At 39.4% G+C, this 20,631-nt stretch overlaps 2 protein-coding genes across 2 annotated transcripts; both read right to left on the bottom strand.

The window, feature by feature from the left end:
* Positions 1-1,451: 1,451 nt before the first annotated feature.
* On the bottom strand, positions 1,452-8,280 carry sf3b4 (splicing factor 3b, subunit 4). The gene is made up of 6 exons (XM_040120962.1): positions 8,182-8,280; positions 6,615-6,743; positions 5,930-6,472; positions 4,987-5,157; positions 4,350-4,511; positions 1,452-2,538 (listed from the first exon to the last, which is right to left on the bottom strand). The coding sequence occupies exons 1-6, from the start codon at positions 8,213-8,215 to the stop codon at positions 2,366-2,368; spliced, it is 1,212 nt and encodes a 403-aa protein (XP_039976896.1). The 5' UTR covers positions 8,216-8,280; the 3' UTR covers positions 1,452-2,365.
* A 1,325-nt stretch (positions 8,281-9,605) lies between these two features.
* lix1l (limb and CNS expressed 1 like) lies at positions 9,606-18,262 on the bottom strand. Its single transcript, XM_040122624.1, has 6 exons — positions 17,738-18,262; positions 14,958-15,121; positions 14,518-14,658; positions 13,571-13,666; positions 13,034-13,111; positions 9,606-12,309 (listed from the first exon to the last, which is right to left on the bottom strand). Exons 1-6 carry the CDS (start codon positions 18,075-18,077, stop codon positions 12,058-12,060), a joined length of 1,071 nt encoding a protein of 356 aa, XP_039978558.1. The 5' UTR covers positions 18,078-18,262; the 3' UTR covers positions 9,606-12,057.
* Positions 18,263-20,631: the final 2,369 nt, after the last annotated feature.

Genomic DNA, 20,631 nt, shown 5'->3' with positions numbered 1-20,631 from the left:
ACTGACGTTACGGAGAAAAGAGAAAAAAAAAAAAAAAGGCCTTGTCGCTAACAGGCCAATCTACACAGCCTGCAAATACGGCCGGATTAATGTATCAATCTGTCACCAACACCAGCCGATTGTCTGCTCGCCAGCGTCCTGACATCTGTGCTCGTTCCTCGAAATCACAGGCAGCAGCTAGTCACGACTCGGATTAGATTATGGGTCCGCGTCTCCATTAACAAAATCAATCTTAATCGCTGTGTGTGAAGCGAACGGCTGGAGAACACGCCCATCGTCTCTTCCTCATGATGTCTTAATACCAAAAAAAAATAAAATTAAAATTAAAATTAAAAAAATTAAAATTGAAACCCGCCGCTGCAAGACGCCATCAGCCTCTGACAGGTCATCATTTACTGGATTTAATCTCACCGTAACTCCTGCGATGTGTGATCCCTCTTCAGCCCGGAGATGGTGATGATGAGGATGAGGAGGAGGATGAGGATGGTGATGCGTACGCGGCTGTCGCTGTGAACCGAGTGATGATGCTGTGCGGTTTGGAGGAGAGAGAAGCCCACGCCATCCACACACACTCGGCGATGCGCAGGGGTCCCCTCCCCCCACGAAAAACCCACACGAGCGCAGGAGCACATTAACGCCTTCGTATCTGGAGGGGGTTTGGCGCATATCTGCACCGCAATCTGCGCACGTTTCCTCCACTTTCCCCGCAGCTGTACATTGCGTTTTACGGCTTCCCCATATCTAAAAGGCAATTGGGCTGATGATATGTTAGGGCATCAAATGTTAAGAAACACCGATTTCCTATTAAATACACGCTATATATATATATATATATACACACACACACACATCTGTATATCCTCGCACGCATGCGCGCCCAAACACCTTTCTTTCATCCGTCTGATTTTACCAATAGATGACTGATCGTCTGTGCACACGAGGATCAGATTGCGGGCACAGGCGACACACACGTACATGCGCGCCTGACTCCGGTCGCCATGCCAACCGCTTGCCATATCCTCGGTCCCTTTCACCGCATCAAGACTTGCCACGAGGGAGCGCGAGACCCGCCTGTCATCGCCTGTGCCGTTCGAACAAACAATTTCTCCACGGACGCGCAAGCAAGTATAACGCGCGGGCGAAGGACCTTTTCTCTTGAAAGGCCTCGGCAGGAAGGAATATGGTGGAGGAAATCCAGATACTCTTAGAAAAAGAAAAAAAAATCTTTTGCAGCATGTCATGTCATCTTCGGGGAGCAATGTGTAATAAATAACGGAGAGAAACAAACTGCCCAGGCTTCTGGTTCTTGTCCCAATAGCCAGGGGTGGAAGGAGTAGTAAGGGTAGTGTGCAAAGTGTAAAAATACATCGATTATGTTAATTAAGCAGGTAAGAATGAGCAAGATATACTTCACGTATTGAAAATACTTATTGAAGCGCATAATGTTGGTTTATTGTTATTAACATGTAAGCAACATTTTTATGTTGTATCCGATCTAGGTGGAGTACATAACTGCTTTGTTTACTGTTGGGCTCTGACTGTAAATCTGGATAGACCCCATGCTACTTGTTACTTACCAACACAATCAATTAGCATTAATAGTTTGACTTTGCAATGCTGACCAACCAATTAAAGAATTTACTTGGAGACCCTGAGGCAGCAGGGCCAAAGGACGGTCATGTTGGTCGGTCCATCCATCAAGTGAACACTCGGTTTTAGAGCAATACAGTACAAATACTGGTCATACTGCCATGAAATTTGGAATAAATATTGTCTCCAAAGCTTGATATGTGGTCATTTTGGTGACTTGTTCTGGCCAAAACTTTCACCTATACACAACAAATATCTAAATGCACTGGCCATTTCCAAAAGTAGACATTTTGACATGTAGTATAACACAGCAGTAAAACCAGAAGGGGAGCCAATAACATTACTGATGGCTCCATTTAACAGATGTATCCCAATAAATATTTCCAGTGAGCCAGCGGCCAGGAAACAGGACACCCAAGTAAAATGCATGCAGCTATTATTGATGTTTATCACATATTTACGTTTCCTTCTGTGACCTGTCAAGATGTCTGCCGTGAAACAGGCCTACTGCCAAGGGGATTCTCGAGTACACCGATGCCACTCAAAAGAATGAAACCTGCTAAAATAAAAAAGAAAAATACAATCCGAAAATACATCCAAAACTTGTACTAAAAACTTTATTCTTCAAAAAAGGTCCTTCATCTGTACAGTGACCAAGAAAAAAAAATACAAACAGGTGGTTAAATTATTCTCCCGATTACAAATTTGAGTAGATCTAAAGATGTTTTTAAAAAAAAAAAGAAAATTAGAGCCCATTTCTGCAGTCTGAGATAGGTTACTGTGGCATTGGTGCTCTCATAGGAACGCGTGGTGGGGCACCAGGGGGCCTGGGTGGCATTGGAGGTCCTCTCTGGAAGCCAAAAGGAGGTGGGCGAGGAGGACCAGCACCGTAGCCAGGTGGAGGCATGGGAGGAGGCGGCCCTCTCATACCTGGAGGCACAGGCGGACCTGGAAGAGACCAACAGGGTTTGTAATTAAAGAAAACCTCCGCCTTTGATCATGTGCGTTCACCATCACAGAATGTAGCCCCAATACACATTATTTCAGCGTGCTGTACAAGAAGCATATGAAGTTGTTCAGAGTTGTAGCGAATAATGGCCAGTTTGGAGACTCTACACTAAAAAGCAATTTAAAAAAAAAAAAAAGGCCTCTTGGAAGACACACAAAAAAAAAAATGCACTTGTGATTTTTGAAGTCCAACAACATTGGTTTCAATTATTATTTACTATACATTCCATCTTTTTTCCACTGCCATCTAGGAAACCAGGTACGCTCATTTTCTCCTCACTTATGCAGGGTTATGTGTTGTGGCACATCCTCCATTCATGTCGCATTCTCAATCATAATCTGAACTACGATCAAATTTGTCCAGATTTAAACTCACTACTTTAACTTTCAAAATCCACTATATTGAACATATTATGAACGCGAGCAGACAGGGACGGTCGTTACACACTGTGAGTCAAAAAACGTTGTAATCTACTACTGCAATTTATTAGTACAACAGTTTTAAATTCTTTTTTCATATGTTGTCATGTATGAAAGGACCCAAAATGAACACTGTAAGAGGACTACTTGATTACTACAAGCTAATTATTTAAACAGCATTTGTATAGAAATGATTCAAGCTTTTTGATCCATATAAGCAGTTGATAACTGATCACCATAAGCGGTTTCCACTGTATATTACCATCAACATTATCAGGAGTCACTTTAGAAATTTATCTTAACATGGGCTGTCCCCCAAAAAAAGACAGCTGACTGAATGCACACAAAAATTCCTAAATAGCCAGTTACCGTCTCCGCTATAACATTACTTTCGAGGCAAATTAGCTTATTGACAGTCTCTACCCGTAGAAAAAACATAAAAATTAACACTGGGATTTCATTTCTTATCAGTATTTTTTTTTTTTTTTTTAAAGGTTCGGCTAGATTCGCGTGGGTCACATTTTCAGGCAGAGAAATACGGAATTCTAGATTATTCCAGAAAAATCACATCCCTAATTATACAGAATAACAGAATTTACACCAAGCTCTCAACCAGTATTGGTTGCAAATCAAGTATGCTTTTCCAGTGACTCCCCTCCAGTTAAGGTCGAAACTCAAGTGCGTTAGGGCACCTCTACACTTTGCGATAACAACAATCTTACAAGTTCACTGCCTGTCAAACGGTGCGAGATGGATCAAATAAAGTCTTGGTCCCAATCTGTGTCAATTATGAGTGATATCAATTGTGAGGCATGTGTGATGGTGGGAAAATAATAATTAATAAACTAGCTTTGTCAGTGCTAATGGAACGTGTATGCACTGAAAAACCTCAAAAGAGGAGGGGGAGGAGATGGTGAGGTCGGTCACTCCCACGGAAAAAAGGACAACATCAAATACTGATTTTGCAAAATGAGTTGTGGTAAATATGTCTTTCGACAGAAACATAGACAATGTCTCATGATTATCAACTGTTTTTTCTTTTCAGCAGTTTTCAATATTGGTGCAAAACTTAGTTTATTATTAGAAGGCATGCCCATAGTAGCTAATTTGTCAAGGTAGTCATGGCAACATGGGTATGTGCCAATACTGCGTATCATTAAATCTATTTTTCTGCATAATACAGATGTGCAGAAGAAAGGTTACTGAGACTTCAGTTGTTCTTTTACAGACAATACTGCACTGAGTTGATTATAAAATTCCTTCAAATGACAGCGGTAGTGTTTGTGAGCTGAAGAGACTTTTATTTGACAACAAAAAGCCACAGGGCTCACCCATGGGAGGTCCATACGGTGCTCTGGGTGGCATGCCCATAGGCGGGGGTGGGGGCATGCCAGGGGGTGGTGGGGCCCGTGGTTGATTTGATCCTGGAGGAGCAGGAGGTGGAGGCACCATGCCAGGAGGAGCGGGAGGGGGCATGGGCATCTGAGGCATACCTGTGCAACAGAAACAAGTGTTTAGCAGTTACTTTTTTGGCTGGAATTCCAAACTATTGGAATGAAAATGTATGTATACTCAAACAAAAAGAATACAGGGAAGCAAAGCTGCCATTTATCATAAATAAAAGCTTATTATACATGCACAAATGCTTGATTTCTGATTTTAAATCCCCTTCAGGTTTACACTGTTTTCCAACTCTGATTAGAATGTGCATAAGTCATTTTTTGCAACTTTGAGACAGCTTTCAAATTATGTAAATACACATCAGATCCCAGGTATTCAGTGTTTTTGTATTTTTTCTGATTTTTTTTGCCTTTTATTTCAGATCGCCAACAGTATCGATCTTAAACCTCTAACCCAACAGGACCCCCCCAAGTTTTTGACTCCATCCATAACATCCATTACACAAAATCTGAGGAGACAAAGCTCTATTGCACATTGTGTTTCCACTTGCAGTCACAGTGGAATTACCTGGATGCATGTTGGCAGGAGGGAAGGGTGGTGGTCCAGGTGGAGGTCCACCACCAGCAGCTTGTGGGCCTGGTGTCCCTGCATTCGGCGGCATGGTCATACTAGGGGGCATTGCTGGAGGCATTGATCCCGGAGGAGGAACAGGAGGGAAAGCACCGGGTGGTGGCATGCCTGCAAAGAAACAAGTTGTATTTACAATTTCAAGTTATAACTTCATATTCTACTAGTGTACAAAGTCAGGCTGTTTGACTGATTAATTAGTTAAACTTCAGTCATCATTGCCAGTTGTCAGCTGTCATGTTCACTTTTCGTTACATTGCTCTAGATTAAATCAAACTCCATCTCATTATCACCTACTGATAAAAAGTGCATCAGACAGAGCAGCATACGTACTCTCACCACCTTCAATTACCCAATCTGTAACCATTAATCAGAGGCAGATGCTGTATTTGATTTACGCCAAGGTATTACAAGAGAAACACAGCAACACCACTGATTAGAGCTCATTGAAACAAAACTGCAGAAACTAAATACAATTTTTGATGTAGGACTATACCACAAAGTAGGGTCTTTGCACCAAGGTATAGACAGTTTTGCAGCAGAAATTTAATCCTTTGTTATATGTTAAAGATTTTCACATCAGACTGGTTGAGTGCAGCTACAACTCTTACATTTAAAAGTGAATTAGGAATGGACAACACAAGGAAATGGCGTATATGTTGAAAGCATACAGACATTACTACACTATATACTACTATACGTCTCTATAGCATGTGACCTGAAATCATCAATTAATGACTTTCTCACCCAAACAATAATTGAAAATATTCAGCATTACACTAAAAGTGCAGTTAAAATAAAGAACAACTGAAAGGAAGAGAGCCAAAGGACATCCTAGACCCTCTTACATCTACTCTGTATATCCACTCTCTTCCAGTCATACCTGGCATGGGTATCCCAGTTCCCAGTGTGGTCAGGACCGGTGTCGGAGCAGTTGGTGGTGGGGGAGCGTCTGCAAACAGCTGGTGAGGCCTGTCTGCTTGGGAGAGAGGGTTTTGTGCAGCCAGGAGTCGCTCTGCAGCCGAGCCGTGCCGCTCTCCTTTAGAATCCTTCTTGAAGGCATACGAGACGGTGATGGGCCTGTTGCAGAGGTACTGGCCATTCATGGCCTCAATGGCCGCATCGGATGCGTCAAAGCTTGCGAAATTGATGAAAGCATAACCCTTGGAGTTGCCGGTGTCTGGGTCTCGCATGATCTTTGGTGTCTGGAGGATCACGCCAAAAGCACTGAATGTGTCGTAGAGCAGTTTCTCATCAATCTCCGGGTCCAGGTTACCAATGAAGATGTTTGCACCCACATCCAAGTTTTTGTTGTGCGCTGAGGCCTTATTAACTCGAATAGGTTTGCCATAGAGCTTTATCATATTCATGATTTTGATGGCATAGTCAGCATCCTCTTCACTAAGGAACTCCACAAAGCCATAGCCTGGGAAGGAAGAAGAAAAAAGTGAGCTCTATGATTGTTATGTGTATGCTAAAGGGATTCTTTCGGGAGTGTTTTTTCTCCTTTGACTGCCATGTTGCTACCTTGGTAATCTAAGTTTTGGGGATTATTAGCTGATACTCACCCTGATGTTGGCCTGTGACCCTGTCTTTGGGCATGTGTGTGTTGACCACAGGACCAGCCTGCAGGAAAAGCTCCCATAGTAAGGGCTCTGATACTTTCTCATCCAAGCCGCCGACATACACAGTGGCGTCTGAAAAAAAGAAAACAAATTAAAATAAACTTGTTATGGAAATGTCTCACATGTCCAAATTAGACCAAATTTTACATAGGTGGGGGTAGAGTCAAAATACAAACCAATGGAGATGCTTAATATGTGGTGGGTGCTAATCTATTTATTTTTTATGTAAAATAACAAATATGTGGTTATTATAGATTCACAAATGTTACGAAATGTTTCTTTTTCTTTGTTTTAAATCACTGCGAATTGAATACTGCGCAAAGCATCACTTTGGACTCTGGTTACCCGTGATGGTGATTATTTTTTAACAGAGTAAACAACTAAGAGATTATTTAAATATAAATTTTATGATTCTGATCATGACACTACGTTCCTTAGCTAGTTGCCAGACTAATAAACACACGAGCTGAACCAAACTAATCTTGATTGTCCTGATTCTCTTGTCTTTTCTCTCAGGATGCACTTTCCATTTATTGCTTCAATGCAAGATGAATGCTGTAACCACTTAAGATGTTATATGACAGGAACTAGAGAGAGACAATCTTTGGTCAGTGAGATTAACAGCTGTGTTCCAGCGGTTATTGTTAAAATTATACGTTAAGAAGCTTAACTCTGCAATTACAATCCCCTTGCTACAAACTGACTGAAGTGTAAGAACAATTGTTGAATAAAAGCTATTGGCATTTTAGTTATTTTGAAACGACAGCTAACTACCCCGTTGGGATTATAGGATGACATCAATATGAATCTAAAGAATTTTGAGGTCTCCATATAACACTGGTTATAGTCTCATTTTGATATAACAACAAGAGGAGTGGCTACTTTGTTTTAAAATGCTGTAACAGAGCCGAATGATAAACTTACCTTACCTTTCTGACTCGTCACAATGAAACAGACAATGAAAACTATTTGTCCAACCATCATATCCCAAATAATAATAATACTGATGAGACCATACCTCCCACCCCTACCTTAACACATATTATGTAAAATCATCCGAGAACGATATTTAGGTACTATGAGAAACAAAGGGTGATCATTTGTGTAGTCAAAATTAAGCGAGTAGCTGTTAGCTCTGTTAACTACGTTAGCTTGATAAGCTAACCGCTAGCCACCATAACCTAGTTCTGCTTCTAATATACTAACAATAGCCGCCACACTTAAGAAATCAATCAAAAATCAGCGCCGCATCTGGCTTATCCTGGAGCAAGCAGCTAAGAGAAATTAAATTAAAGAGGTGGATTTGAACGTTTAAATGAGCAGAAAGCCAAGCTAATGACAACTGAACACTTCCATGTGATCGAGCGGCTGTTTATTACAAACTGTTAGCTAACCAGACGGCCAACGGCGCTCAACAAAAGAGGTTGAAGAGTTTATCGTGTAACCCACGAACAGATTTATTAGTCACCAAAATAAAAGGTTGAGACGCGCATTTTTAAGGGGCCATTACCTTGGTTTCTTTCTGAAATTGGTCCCGCTGCCATGTTGAATGAACAACGGAGGGCGAGCGTCCTAAAGTGAAGCCCCGCCTCTTCCGGCGCTGCGTACCGGAAATAAAACAAAACAAAACAAAATAAAATAAAACAAAATAAAATAAAATAAAATAAAATAAAATAAAATAAAATAAAATAAAATAAAATAAAATAAAATAAAATAAAATAAAATAAAATAAACCTTTGATTTTAAAAATATTTCAAAATAATTTTTGAGAGTCTATCAGTTATCTTATTTTTAACTCAGCAAATTGAAAAATTAGTTCACTCCAACTGAAAGGTGTGGGAAATTTGTTTTTTGATGGACCCAAAATTTACCATTGTACAGCACTATGCAACAGTTTTGGTCACCACAAATAAAGTGATGTTTAAGAATCAGAATATGTAAAGTGCCTAAAACTTTTGCACAGTATTGTAGAACAAAGAAAGTGACAATACACTGTGTTTCAGGGGATTGATTGTCATATATTTGTTAGGATATGGCCCCTTTTGTTTGGTGTGAGTAACTTTTGGTAGCACTGAAAAGGAAAGATTAAATATTGCTTTTATTTTGTAATTTAGATTTGAAATTAAAAAAGAACACATCAAAAAGCAGTCAACAACCAAACAGTTGGAGACTAATTTACTGGGTATATGTTATGTAAAAATTTTGAAATGAGCTCCCTGGGTTTTATTGGAAATACAGTACTTCTGTGGAAAAAGATGTATTTCCTTTAGGACCTTTTTATTATTATTATTATTATTATTAAAAAAAAGAATTTGGCAAATATTTGTCCTTACATGTCTTATGAAATATGCTACAATATAAAACCAAAGAGACTGCATTATGTCATATCTACCACAAACTGACAAAAAGAAATATGGAATTAATGTGCAGTCAAAACAGTAACATTTAATTCCTAGAACAATTGCTAAGATACTATACATAAATACATCTCTGGTTCAAATGTGATTTAAAGAAAACTATGCTTATTTACCTACAAAAAATGTGTAGATTTATTTCTAAAATGTCTTGGAAAAGCAATTTATAATGAGTGAAAATTACACTTTATCTCATTAGACTATTACCAGTTATTATCTATTTACTTCATCCTGGTTATATAGTTGCAGTTCCTCATTCTTGTACTAAGCAGCATAACAAGTGACAAGAGGAGTGACAAAAATTAATCAACATTTGTATCAGCCAATTTATTACATCATATAAATCTACTAAAAGTATAAACATGGAGTACAAAATGTTCATAGAAAATACATACAATACAGGCCTTCAGAAACACTTAAAAAAAAAAAAACAATACTGTATAGAATAAGAAACATATAAAAACAGAACTTATTTAACACATCATGCACCAAAGCCAAAAGATGAAAAGCTTGAAAAAAGCTTTTGTGTTTTTTTTTTTTTTATGTATAAAATGGATAGCAAAAAATATATACTGTTTAAAAAAAAAAGCCTTCATTGATAATGATCACAAAGAAAGGTCAAAGGCATTTGTAAGATGAGAGCTCTGAGATTAATGTCGTGGTAAAAAAAAAAAAACAAAACAAAAAAAAAAAAAAACACACACATAATAAGCCTCTAAATTAGAAGAAAAATCCAAGAACACATGATTCAAGATCTCCAGCCTCATTCCGACAACCAGCTCATTTACATACTTGTTGAGTTTTTGTCCTTAATTACATTTCAGCTTTAGCACGAGTGCACTGGCAGCACGGTTTGGTCTTAAGTTGGACTTGAAATTGGTTTCTTAGGACGATACAATCACTGAAAGCAGATCAGTTGTTGCGATTCTTGGAGTGGTTTGGTTCAAAATGTAAAGTGAAGAGGAAAATGTCGGATTAACAAGGCTGGATTCAAGCTGCAGAACTGTGAGGTCAAAGTGTGCATTACATCAGTTCAACTGCCTATTTTATCATTTCAGTATTTACTGAAGAGCGCTGCAGGGTCTTTGCCATAGGACAAAATTGCTTAGAAACGTTTTTCTACTGGTGCGGCACACATATTTTGCGAGCTGCGTACCAAACCAGTTATATATAATGGTTATAAATGAATACCAAAGGTAGTAAGATTTAATAAATCCTTCATAGCGACACATTAACGTATTGTAACGGTAATATAGGCCAAAGGTCTTAAAGTAGAGTAGCATCGTCTTTTAAAGACCCCATTCAATGAAATTTAAATGGTCTAACCACTGCATGCTACCGACTTCATAAAGGCACAATGATCACAGAGAGATACAGCATCCTTAAAATTTGTGTAATCACTTTCTGCTCTTGACAATCAGCAGCACAAGCCTTCCTACTGTTTATCTTGCATAACTCATTGCCCACATTTCCTTCCAACCAGAAACACTCATTATCATAATTAAACTCTCATTTCCATTACATGGGGTCTTCAAAAGGCTACCCGTTGAAATGCCTTCATTCTTATAATGTTAAAAAAAATACATTTTAGATAGACAGGGAAATATGAGGATATCACATTTACAGTATAAAAGAAATCAGCTCCTTCAACATAAAATATTTGAAAGGTGATAAGTGCGAGTTACATACATTTTTTTTTTAGCCCATGGACATACACTTGCACTGTTAACAACCAAATTCTGCTTCTAAAAATCTCAAAAAACATAAACCACGAGCGCTGGCACTGTTTTATATTGACAAGGATGACTCACACATGACTCACACATGGTGAATCAGCTTGCTAAAACGCCAAACTTCATTCTAACAAAAGATCCATCGTCTCATTTTTTGGCCATTTTCCACTGTGTGGCTTTTTTTTGTTGAGACCCTCACCTACATTTTAGTCGACCAAGCACCAACTCTTTTGATCTCCTCTAGATGAAGCACGCGACAAACACAACCTGTATCACAAGAGTAATTCTGTAGTCTAAAAAGCGTCTGCTTTGCAGGTCCTTTAGTTTAGAGCACACTGAAAATATACATTCAGCTAGTGTCATGGTCACCAAGCATACAATGAATGCTAAAATAGTTGTTAAAAGCCTTGACAGACAAAAATAAAACAAAGTGATGGTTCACTATCTGATTTTCCAGAAACCTGAGCTGCTGTCAGAGCAATCAGTACCCACAACTTTTTACATGAGCCAATAAGTATTTTTCAGTGCTTACTGGAATTATCACCTACTTACATTATATTCTCATTACAACTGGTAGGATAAGATCTATACCCTTTATGGAAAACCTCCCTGTGATGTGCTGACATTATATGGGATCTTTTATCCCCTTCATTGCTGTTTTTGCTATTTCTGTGTTAATATTTTAAAGACTGTGAGAGAAAGTTTCATTTCTGCTATGCATTCTTTTTTGATAGTTTTTACCACTTTGACTTGCCAGAGTACACAACACTATAAGTACTGTAAATTAACACACCCAAAACATTAAAGAAACACACTGGTCTGACTTCAAAATGATCTTTACCTCATATGTGTTTGGTGTGTTGGGTCATATTACCTTATGACCTGTACATTCACTGATCAAAGGCAGGTTTTGTTTGTTACAGTATGAAATGATGAAAAAAAACACGTACACCCCAGTAAGCTGGCATGCCAAGCACGTCTACAGGTATTTTTAAAAAAGGACGCTGTTATCCTGTAATCACTAGGCACAAAGAGGTAACGGCTATAGCGGTAAGTGTTTGATTTATGGACGGCTGTGCATACTGTAAAATCAAGGCCTGATTACCCGGTGCTCGTAACAAAACACAAGATACAAAACCTAAAAAACAAATCAGATGAAGCACCTTTATCCCAATGAAATGTTCAATACTGTTACCAGGAATGCTATGGAGTGTGAAGACATGTTTCCACACGCTGGGCTTAGTGTGATGGCAGGGTGGCAGTGTTGGCTGCACTGAGCTGACCCACAGCTAACATCAGGATGTCTTTCTTCTCTTTGTAAAAACGCAGTTCTCTGCCCGCCAGCCTGGCATCCTCCAGCTCTCGCTCTGTGGAGGCCAGCTCCTGCGCAATAGTGCCCGCGACGCTCTGTTCTCGGTTCACCCAGTCGGCCGCCATCTGAGTCCGCATGTCATCATCCAGAGCCCGGTGGGAATAGTGAGCCAGCACCTCCTGCAAAGTTTGGCAATATCAAAGAGTCAAAGCTCAGCTTTTGATGCAATAAAGCAGTCGGTTTTCTGATGTGGCTGTTAGCTCAGGATCTAGAGAAGATTCCTGTAAATCTTCAGCCATGGCTCCAGTGGAAATAAAAGTTGCAATTTACATTCTTTACATATCAGGTAAAGAATATATAGCGTATCTCCCTTCAGAAGGTACGTCTATGATGCCTCACATGTCAGATAACCTACTTAGAGGATACACTTTCAGGCAAATAAAAATCATAATTTAAACTGTGTTTTCAGACACTCTGAAGCTTACTACATGAATGAACTGCAAAACAAACTGAAGGTTGGGGACAGTAGTTTCTCTGAGGGACTCTACAAGGTTTATATATGTAATTTGTTGTCAGGTCTCTCATGTAAAAGAGACCTTTATCCCGGTGAGACTTTGTGAATAACTAAAGCTTAACAAACTAAAATCCACCTTTTAGGTGTGTTAGAATTCTTCTCTGGCGTTCTTATTTTCCAGCTTGCCACTGCTCTCTAACATTGCTGCCACTCTCACATGGTGAGAAGAAAAAACCTCTGTTCTATCTGGAACAATCCTGTTATACAGAAAAAGACCTATCTTATAATTAGTTCACTTAAAAAAAAAAAAAAACTTGATGTGAAAGCTGAAAACCTGTACTTGGATAATTGAACCCATCTGTGAGATGGCCTTGAATCTCATACAGTACCTGTCGGGAACACTGTCGTTCTCTCATGGCTTTGAGGCTTCCATTCCAGTGCAACAGCTGAAACACAGTCATCAGCTCCTGAACACACAAACACAGCCAAGCCAGCAGGAATGTGAGACCAAACTCTCTTCGGGACTTTCAATATTAAGCAATTCAGTAGTGCAAGTCATGCATGCTGCCTTCAGACTTCTAATTTCCAGTGGGGTTAAGGTGTTCTAGCTTCACGCTCAGGTCACATGTGGGCTCAAACTACTGCATGCAACTACTGGAGGTCCATAAGCTGCATCCCACACGAAATGTTAGCATATTTGTCAAAGGGTGTCACTGGCATACTAGAGGTACACAAGCTAGAAACCTCTTCAAAAACATTTTAGGTCTCTATTTTATTTTTACACATTCAGGCTCAACACATGGAAAACATTTAAAGACAGCACCTGGGCCAAAACCTTGCCAATGTTATTTCCATACTACTCTGGTGTGTCTGAGTAGCATAAAACGCCACTTAACACAACAAAGACATTCCCGATTTTTATGCACCTGAAACTCCAGCATGGATTTTCCTTTGTTGGACTCCAGCATGAAGCGAAATGCTCCAATTCCTGTGTTGGGATTGTCAGCCTCTTCTCTGTTTCCCTGTAAACATCAACAAGCAGTTAATGACAGTATGCTGTGTTGCTTGACTTATAGATTATATGATGGCTTACATACTTGGACTTTGAGGTCAGCCACAGACACTGATGAGGATGACTAAAATATCTGATGCCAATCCTTTTTAGCTCATTGAAATCTTTGAGGTAGCCTGTGGTGTTTTTGACCAATAGTAGAGCTACTGAGCAGTGCTTTTTTTTTTGTTCTGGTCCACACACACAAAGACCCGATCGACATTCCTGCCAGTGGTTTCACACTATTCCTATGATCTACGGGTTTGGTAAGAAATGCAAAAGAATGCCAGCAATTAAACTTAATTAAAAAAAGAAAAAAGAAAAAAAACAAACAAACAGATTAGCAAATGTTTTATGAGAAAGAAAATGCAATCCAAACGTTGATTAAGACTTAAAGATACACTCCATGTTTGTAGTGAGTAACACTGAATGTGCACAAAAAACTTTAGTTCAAGCACACCGTTGAAGCAAGTCTCTGTGAGGAATATCCACAATATTTTGTTTTCAATTATTCTATTTTTTGTAAATAAGTTTTCTTCCTTGAGAGATTTATTGCATCTGTTTTCAATAAAACTAAAAAGGAGCCACCTTGTAAGAAGTGAGTGAGTATGGGAGCCCGTCCAAGTCAGTAGTATTTTATTTAATTGTAACTGCATTGTGCATACTTGCAAAGCAACTACTGGATTTCAAAACCCAGTGTTCTTTGGTTTAGAATCTATGTGTTATGTAGGAGTTACTTCATACACACAGGCTTATGGCATACCTCCAGTCACATGTACTGTTTGAAAACACATTTCTAACTACTGTATTATCATAACTTACATTGAAGGAGGCCAGGGCCTCACTCACGCTCTTCTCAATGAAGTCGTCTGTGATCCGACGAGAGGGGTGCTCATTGAACACTGAGTTCATGAGGGCAATCTTGGCAGCGCTGCGTCTTGCCTCTGCCTTGGTCGGACAGAACTGTCAAACAGTGAAGAAAACATGCATTAGTGGTCAGATACAATCCGACATACAGATGCAAAGTATAGACAAAAGGCTGAAGACAGCCAGTGTTTACATGGAGATGAGCTAGCAACAATGTGCAAGGATATAAATTTGCTGTTTTATGGTCTTATGATTGAATCCATATTTGGTATGCTGTGGTTGCAAGCATGTTGGAATTCTGTAAGCTTATGACATGGTGCTTGAATTACCATTTTTTTCTTAAATGAAATCATACAGTATGAAGGTTTTCTCTCAAAAAAATGCAGATACTGTACCTGGAAACTTCCAAAGCAGCTGCCTCCTGGAAGACTAACATAGCAAACATATGGTGGGCTGTTGGATGGGACCATTTCATAAACAACTAATGCTCCATTCCGCAGGTCAGCTCCTCTGGTCAGCTTCATCTGCCAAAACTCCTGTAAAGCTTCCACGACGTTTACTAGAGGGAAGAAATATAAATAAATTGTCCCATTGTGATATATCAACCCTGTCTTTTATCATTAACCCTATTTACGTTAAAAAATATTATAGTGCCCAGAAATCTAAATGCTTTTTGCGATCAGTTTGCGTTTGAAGTGCCATTAGTCCCTGGCTGTGCTCTGCAACATCCTCTCTAAACACAAAGATGGAAAGGGGGGGGGGGAGATTCCAGAGGATTTTCCTGAAAATATTTAGGTGGCTGCCCAGAGGAAATTCTGCATCACCTCGGAGGAGCTGCTTAAAGAAACACCCCTCAGCCCTAAATTTTATGTGCTCATGAGAGAAAGTTACACTCATTTCTTCCAAAAGGAAACAACAACAAAGAAAAGCAGTCAAATTTGCAATTGAGTCGTAAATAATTATTTGGGTTTTGGGTCTGCAGAGAGATGTGATTGCAGCCAACATTATCCAGGCCTCTTTCACTTCTGTTACCTCTCGGCTCTTTTCCTGCTGAGCTCTCACTGTTTGATACGAACACAGGCCGACTGCGTCTCACTCACACACAGAGTCTGGAGCCTGATCAGTACGTTGTAGGGCTGCAGCTTTGCCCAACGTAGAAATAGAAGCCTATGTCGAAAGCATATCCCTGAACTGCAATCCAAATAATTTTGTTATTGCTCTTACTCTGTGAAAGTGAAATGCTCACTATAGACTGTTCTCTTGTTCTTAGCCAAATATAAAGTAATAACTTATGTGCTATTGTAAAAGTTGGGACGCGACTTTCACGACAGATGACATGAATCCATAATGTACTCTATATACAAAATCACCAAATTTATTGTTTATTAAATGTATCCTTCCAACAGTTAACTTAAGATGGCACTAGATATATAAGGACCCAATGGATGTACTGCACATGCACATTAGTTTCCCTAAAAAAAAAAAGAGGCCACCCAAAGTAAAGCCATCAAACCAAATTCTGACCCTGACAAAGTTATTTTTGAGCATCTCAAGGTTTCAGGATTGTGATAAGATAGTGCATTTTGGTATGTTTTTATCAGATTTTGAGCATTTCCTTAAATATAAAGGACAAAGAGTCAGGAAATATTGGGAGATAGTAGAGGATGAGATATCATATGTGACAAAGGTGCTGATCCAGGCTCAGACCCACAAAGCGACAGTCACATGACACGTGACTTAGACCACCGATCCACCAGAAACACCCTGGTTTGACACTTTTGAGCTTGATTTTCTTACAACACTCTGAAGAGTTAAGTAGTTTTTGGATGTAAACAGTGCACTTATCTGAAAAAAATTAATTGCAGGAAAAAAAGTAAAAGTAGACTGCCACATTGAAAATTATATATATCAAACGTGGTAGGAATTTGGGCTTTTTAAATTATAACTGACAGAATTATTTGTCCAACTTAATTGTGTTTTTATTGCAAATGAATGCCATTCAATGCCCCAGTAATGGCATAATGATAAAAATCTCATTATTTTTTTTTCTTTTTTGGTCTACATTGTGATAATGTACCTAACGTCTAGTTTTCTTCCCAAGAGCAAATCACAAAATTGGGGCAACATTAAGACAAAAATTGAGCCAGTCTACAGTCTTTGTGGTTCTGCCAGTGCTGCCAGTGTTAAGCTGCCTAAATGGGATAGAGGAGGAAAGAGGCTGTTAGTCAGAGCACGGAGGGACAATCTTTTGGAAATAAATCCTATTAGCACAGGACAGGAGACACTTGTATCAGCTCCAACTGCCAACATTATTGCAGCTTTTGATCTAATGTTAGTGTTAAGCATGCCTCTTGCCAATGTGCTGCAGTGATAAATGACAAGATATAAAGATGTGTAAACTGTGACCACGTGGTGATCATCATCATCAGACAAATTAACACAAATTTATGCAAAAAAAAATCGACTGTATTTTTAAACAGATTAACATTCAAGTTTTTGTGTGTAAAAGGTTCCTGTCTTTGCACAAACTTCATCCACTTGGTACTTCTTACTGTGATGTATAGCTTGGATTTAAAATATCTGAAAAGATGGATAAATTCTATTTTTCTCAATTAAAAAGGGGCTTATAACCTGATTTTACAAACATCTTTTACGAATGACAACTTCCCTTTGTTATTCAACGTTAGTTTTATGATATTTTTCGGAGGTTTCAGGACCGGTACTGTACCGTGTCCAAGGTAAAACGAGATGAATTTAATGCGGTTGATTTACAGGTATAATAGTTTATTGTTGGTAGGTGTAAGACCCCAGGGCTGTGGTAGTTCATCCTATGATGAAATGCCTGAAGGAAATGTCACTATAGCTATGTAAATATCGAGGGAAAACTCTTCCACAGAGAAACATGGCGATATTACACCAGGTGAAAATGACCATAGCACACGGTAAAACCAAGATAAAAATCGGTATATTTGACACTTTATAGCTAAACATGAATACTCCAGGAATGTAGCTTATGTTTTGTGCGTTGCTAATCCACTTCCAAACAAATGGCGCAGCTAAAAGTGGCTTTCTGCTCTTCAAAACTCCCCTCCCCAAATATCAACTTAAACTATATCACGCTGATTAACATCATTTTTTCCACATATACCGGGACAATATCACCGGCGGACGTTACCTCTGCCGTAACCTTGCGTGTGTTTGGCGAAGCTGCGGACGACAGCCTCCACCGCCTCCTTCAGCACCGCCGGGTTCCCCGGGTTACAGTGGCCGGTAGCCCCCGGCCCCAGCCCCGCTCCGACGCCGCCGTACAGGCTGTGGAGCTGCAGCGGAGGAGGCGGCGGGGGAGGCCCGGACGAGGCGGCCAACGAGGCCGGGGAGGGCAGCAGCGGCGCGATGGGGACCGTAACCCCGGGCCGGAGAGAGGAGCGGAGGGTCCCGGTCGGTCCCGAACCGAATCCGATCCCTGGCTGTAGCCTCTGAGGGCGGATACTGTCCGGGATAACGTGAGATTCCATTGTCCCAACGTAACGTCTGCGAAGTCCGGCTCAGGAGTAGAATTGTACCGATAGACCCGACGGTTTCAGGTTCAGACACCTTCTCTAAAGGCTGGACGAACAACGTGTTAACGGGCTTTTGTCAATCACAGCCGAGAGAAGTTCTTAGCCGATGTTCCTTCGACACACAACACTGCTGCTATGCATCCTCACTCTCTGGATTAGGCTGCGGGATTGTCAATCAAATGATGCATTCAAGGAACGCCGTTATTCTCCTGACTCTGCTTTAAAGGACCAACATACCAGCATTTTTACATGTTTTAGTTACATACAGCATGTTTGTGGTTTTTAGCCCATTGCCTACCATTTACTGCATCCTGTACTGTACTTTAAGTGATGGTTATAGCAATCGTGTGGTTTTCTGTAGGCATGTAAAGCGACATGTAATTGTATGCTTATAATTTTTGTAATTTATTACACTGTGCATTTTTAGTATGATATAGATTCATTGTAATTTTGACAGTAACAAAACTGCCTTGACTTACGGAAGACAATAACAAAAAGAGTAACTTTGAAGTTGATTTACCATTTCGTTTTAATTGCACCTTTTAAAATCTAATGGAATTCAATTTTTAAAAAAAGAAAACAACGAAAAAGCCCCGCAAGTTGTCAAGTTTTGATGTTCAGCTTTCGTTTTCGTATGGTTTGAGACTGTGGTTATTGCTGTTGTTGTATACTATAATATATAATATACTGCCAAATGTTTCTGGTGTTTTGCGCAACATCATCAATACATGAGGATGCCATAGTATTAGAAACACAGCGGTTAGCGATGGAAGCTGTAAAGCTTCTAAAAGAAATAAACAAGCAAATGACACTATGTATCAGTCTATTACAGTAAGCAGAGATATGTGCTGGGTGCTTGTTTGTACTTTTACTTTACTTTGAGAACTGGGACTTTATTGTTTGAGTCCATCATAAACTGCAACAGACGCATGTCAGTTCTGCACTTTGATTGTAGCAAATAAAAAATAAAAAATAACGATTTAATAATTTACTCAGTGCATCTAAATCAAATAATCAGATTTCACAGAACTTGTGCTGCAATAACTTTAAAAAAAAAAGGGGGTAAAAACATACTGTAGTTATAACGTGTGAATGCAATTTTTATTTTTATTTTTATAAAAGACAGATGCCTTAATGTCACATTTCTGCATCTTCGGCATCAGAAAGTTACAATTTTACCATGTGGTATGTAGTCTGTTTAGTTACACGCATATTATCGTCATATTTCCGGCATTTTCTATATGGCCTGAAGGCAGCAGTGGAAAGTCAGAGAAATATCAAGCGAGAAATCTGAGCCTTCCTCTGTTCTCCACTGGCACCAACAGAGTACAGCTACAGTGTGGGCTTACAGCTCCAGCTCTGCAGCCTGAAGCATGTGATTCAAACTTCAAAGCAGAATAACACAGTTTACTCAATAAGAGAGGGGGGGGGGGGGGTTACTTCTTTGAATCAAGCAAACATAATGAAAGTAAGTAGTTACTGGGTTTAAATGTGAGTTAGCGGGCCACCAACTTTGTACAAAACAAAATACTTGGAAGAGGAAATGGGACCTCCTCTTGCGCTTCCTAAGTGTTTTTTATGTCTTTCTGGGCCTTGTGTAATTTTTCATTCTTTCTGTGGTCTGGGATGAGGCCACGGAAGTTCAGAGGAGGGACTAAGAGGCCTTTGATTAAGTCTTCTTAAGATGAATCTGCATTGTAACAAACAGTCATTGCGCTCCTGGTACCACTAAAAAACTAACTTCAAACAATTAGAGCAAAGTGTGAGACAGTGAAAAATCCCAAAGAAGAAAAGTGTTTCAAATCTAACATGTGAAGACGTGGCCTGTTGACGTTGTTTAATACAGAGTGCACGCACGACAGAAAGAAGAATCTCCAAAGTTAGATATCATAATTGTAATGAGTGGTTGGAGGGCATACTCTCATTCCATTACATCAGTTAATAACCTCCGCTGTGCAGCTTTACTGCTTTTCGTTCATTTCCTCTGACATTTGGACCATGATGTTGTTCTCCAGTCGTCCTCTAATGTTTAGTTTGTCTGAGCTGCCGCGTGTTTGTTGCAGGCTTAAAATCATTGACTCACAGTCTGGTTTCAGCAATAGGCCAGGCTCCATGATGGATACAGCTTTAAAATGCACAAGGCTTCAAACAAAGTTGCTGTGGGGGATCATCTGACACCGTTGTACCGGAGTTTTTTCCTCTTCTCGTCATAATTACTTCCCCTCATTCTTAATCTAATTATTATTATCGCAACCAAGAGCCATCCTAAACATGTTTTGTTCATTATTGTAAGCAGACAAAGTGACCAAGTATATTTACTCCAGGATTATACTAAAAAGAAATTTAGAAATTACTTTATTTACTTGATTAGTTCCATTTAATTCTACTTTATACTTCACTCCAACACTGCAGGCCTTTCTCTATTACATTTAACTGATGGTTAAAGTTGTAGTTACTTTTCAGATTAAGGTTTAACATTAATATATATATATATATATATATATATATA

Source organism: Xiphias gladius, chromosome 24, assembly GCF_016859285.1.
Source record: "Xiphias gladius isolate SHS-SW01 ecotype Sanya breed wild chromosome 24, ASM1685928v1, whole genome shotgun sequence".
Taxonomy (NCBI): domain Eukaryota; kingdom Metazoa; phylum Chordata; class Actinopteri; order Istiophoriformes; family Xiphiidae; genus Xiphias; species Xiphias gladius.
Note: the sequence above shows the minus strand (reverse complement) of the source record. Positions and strands in the feature narration are given on the sequence as shown.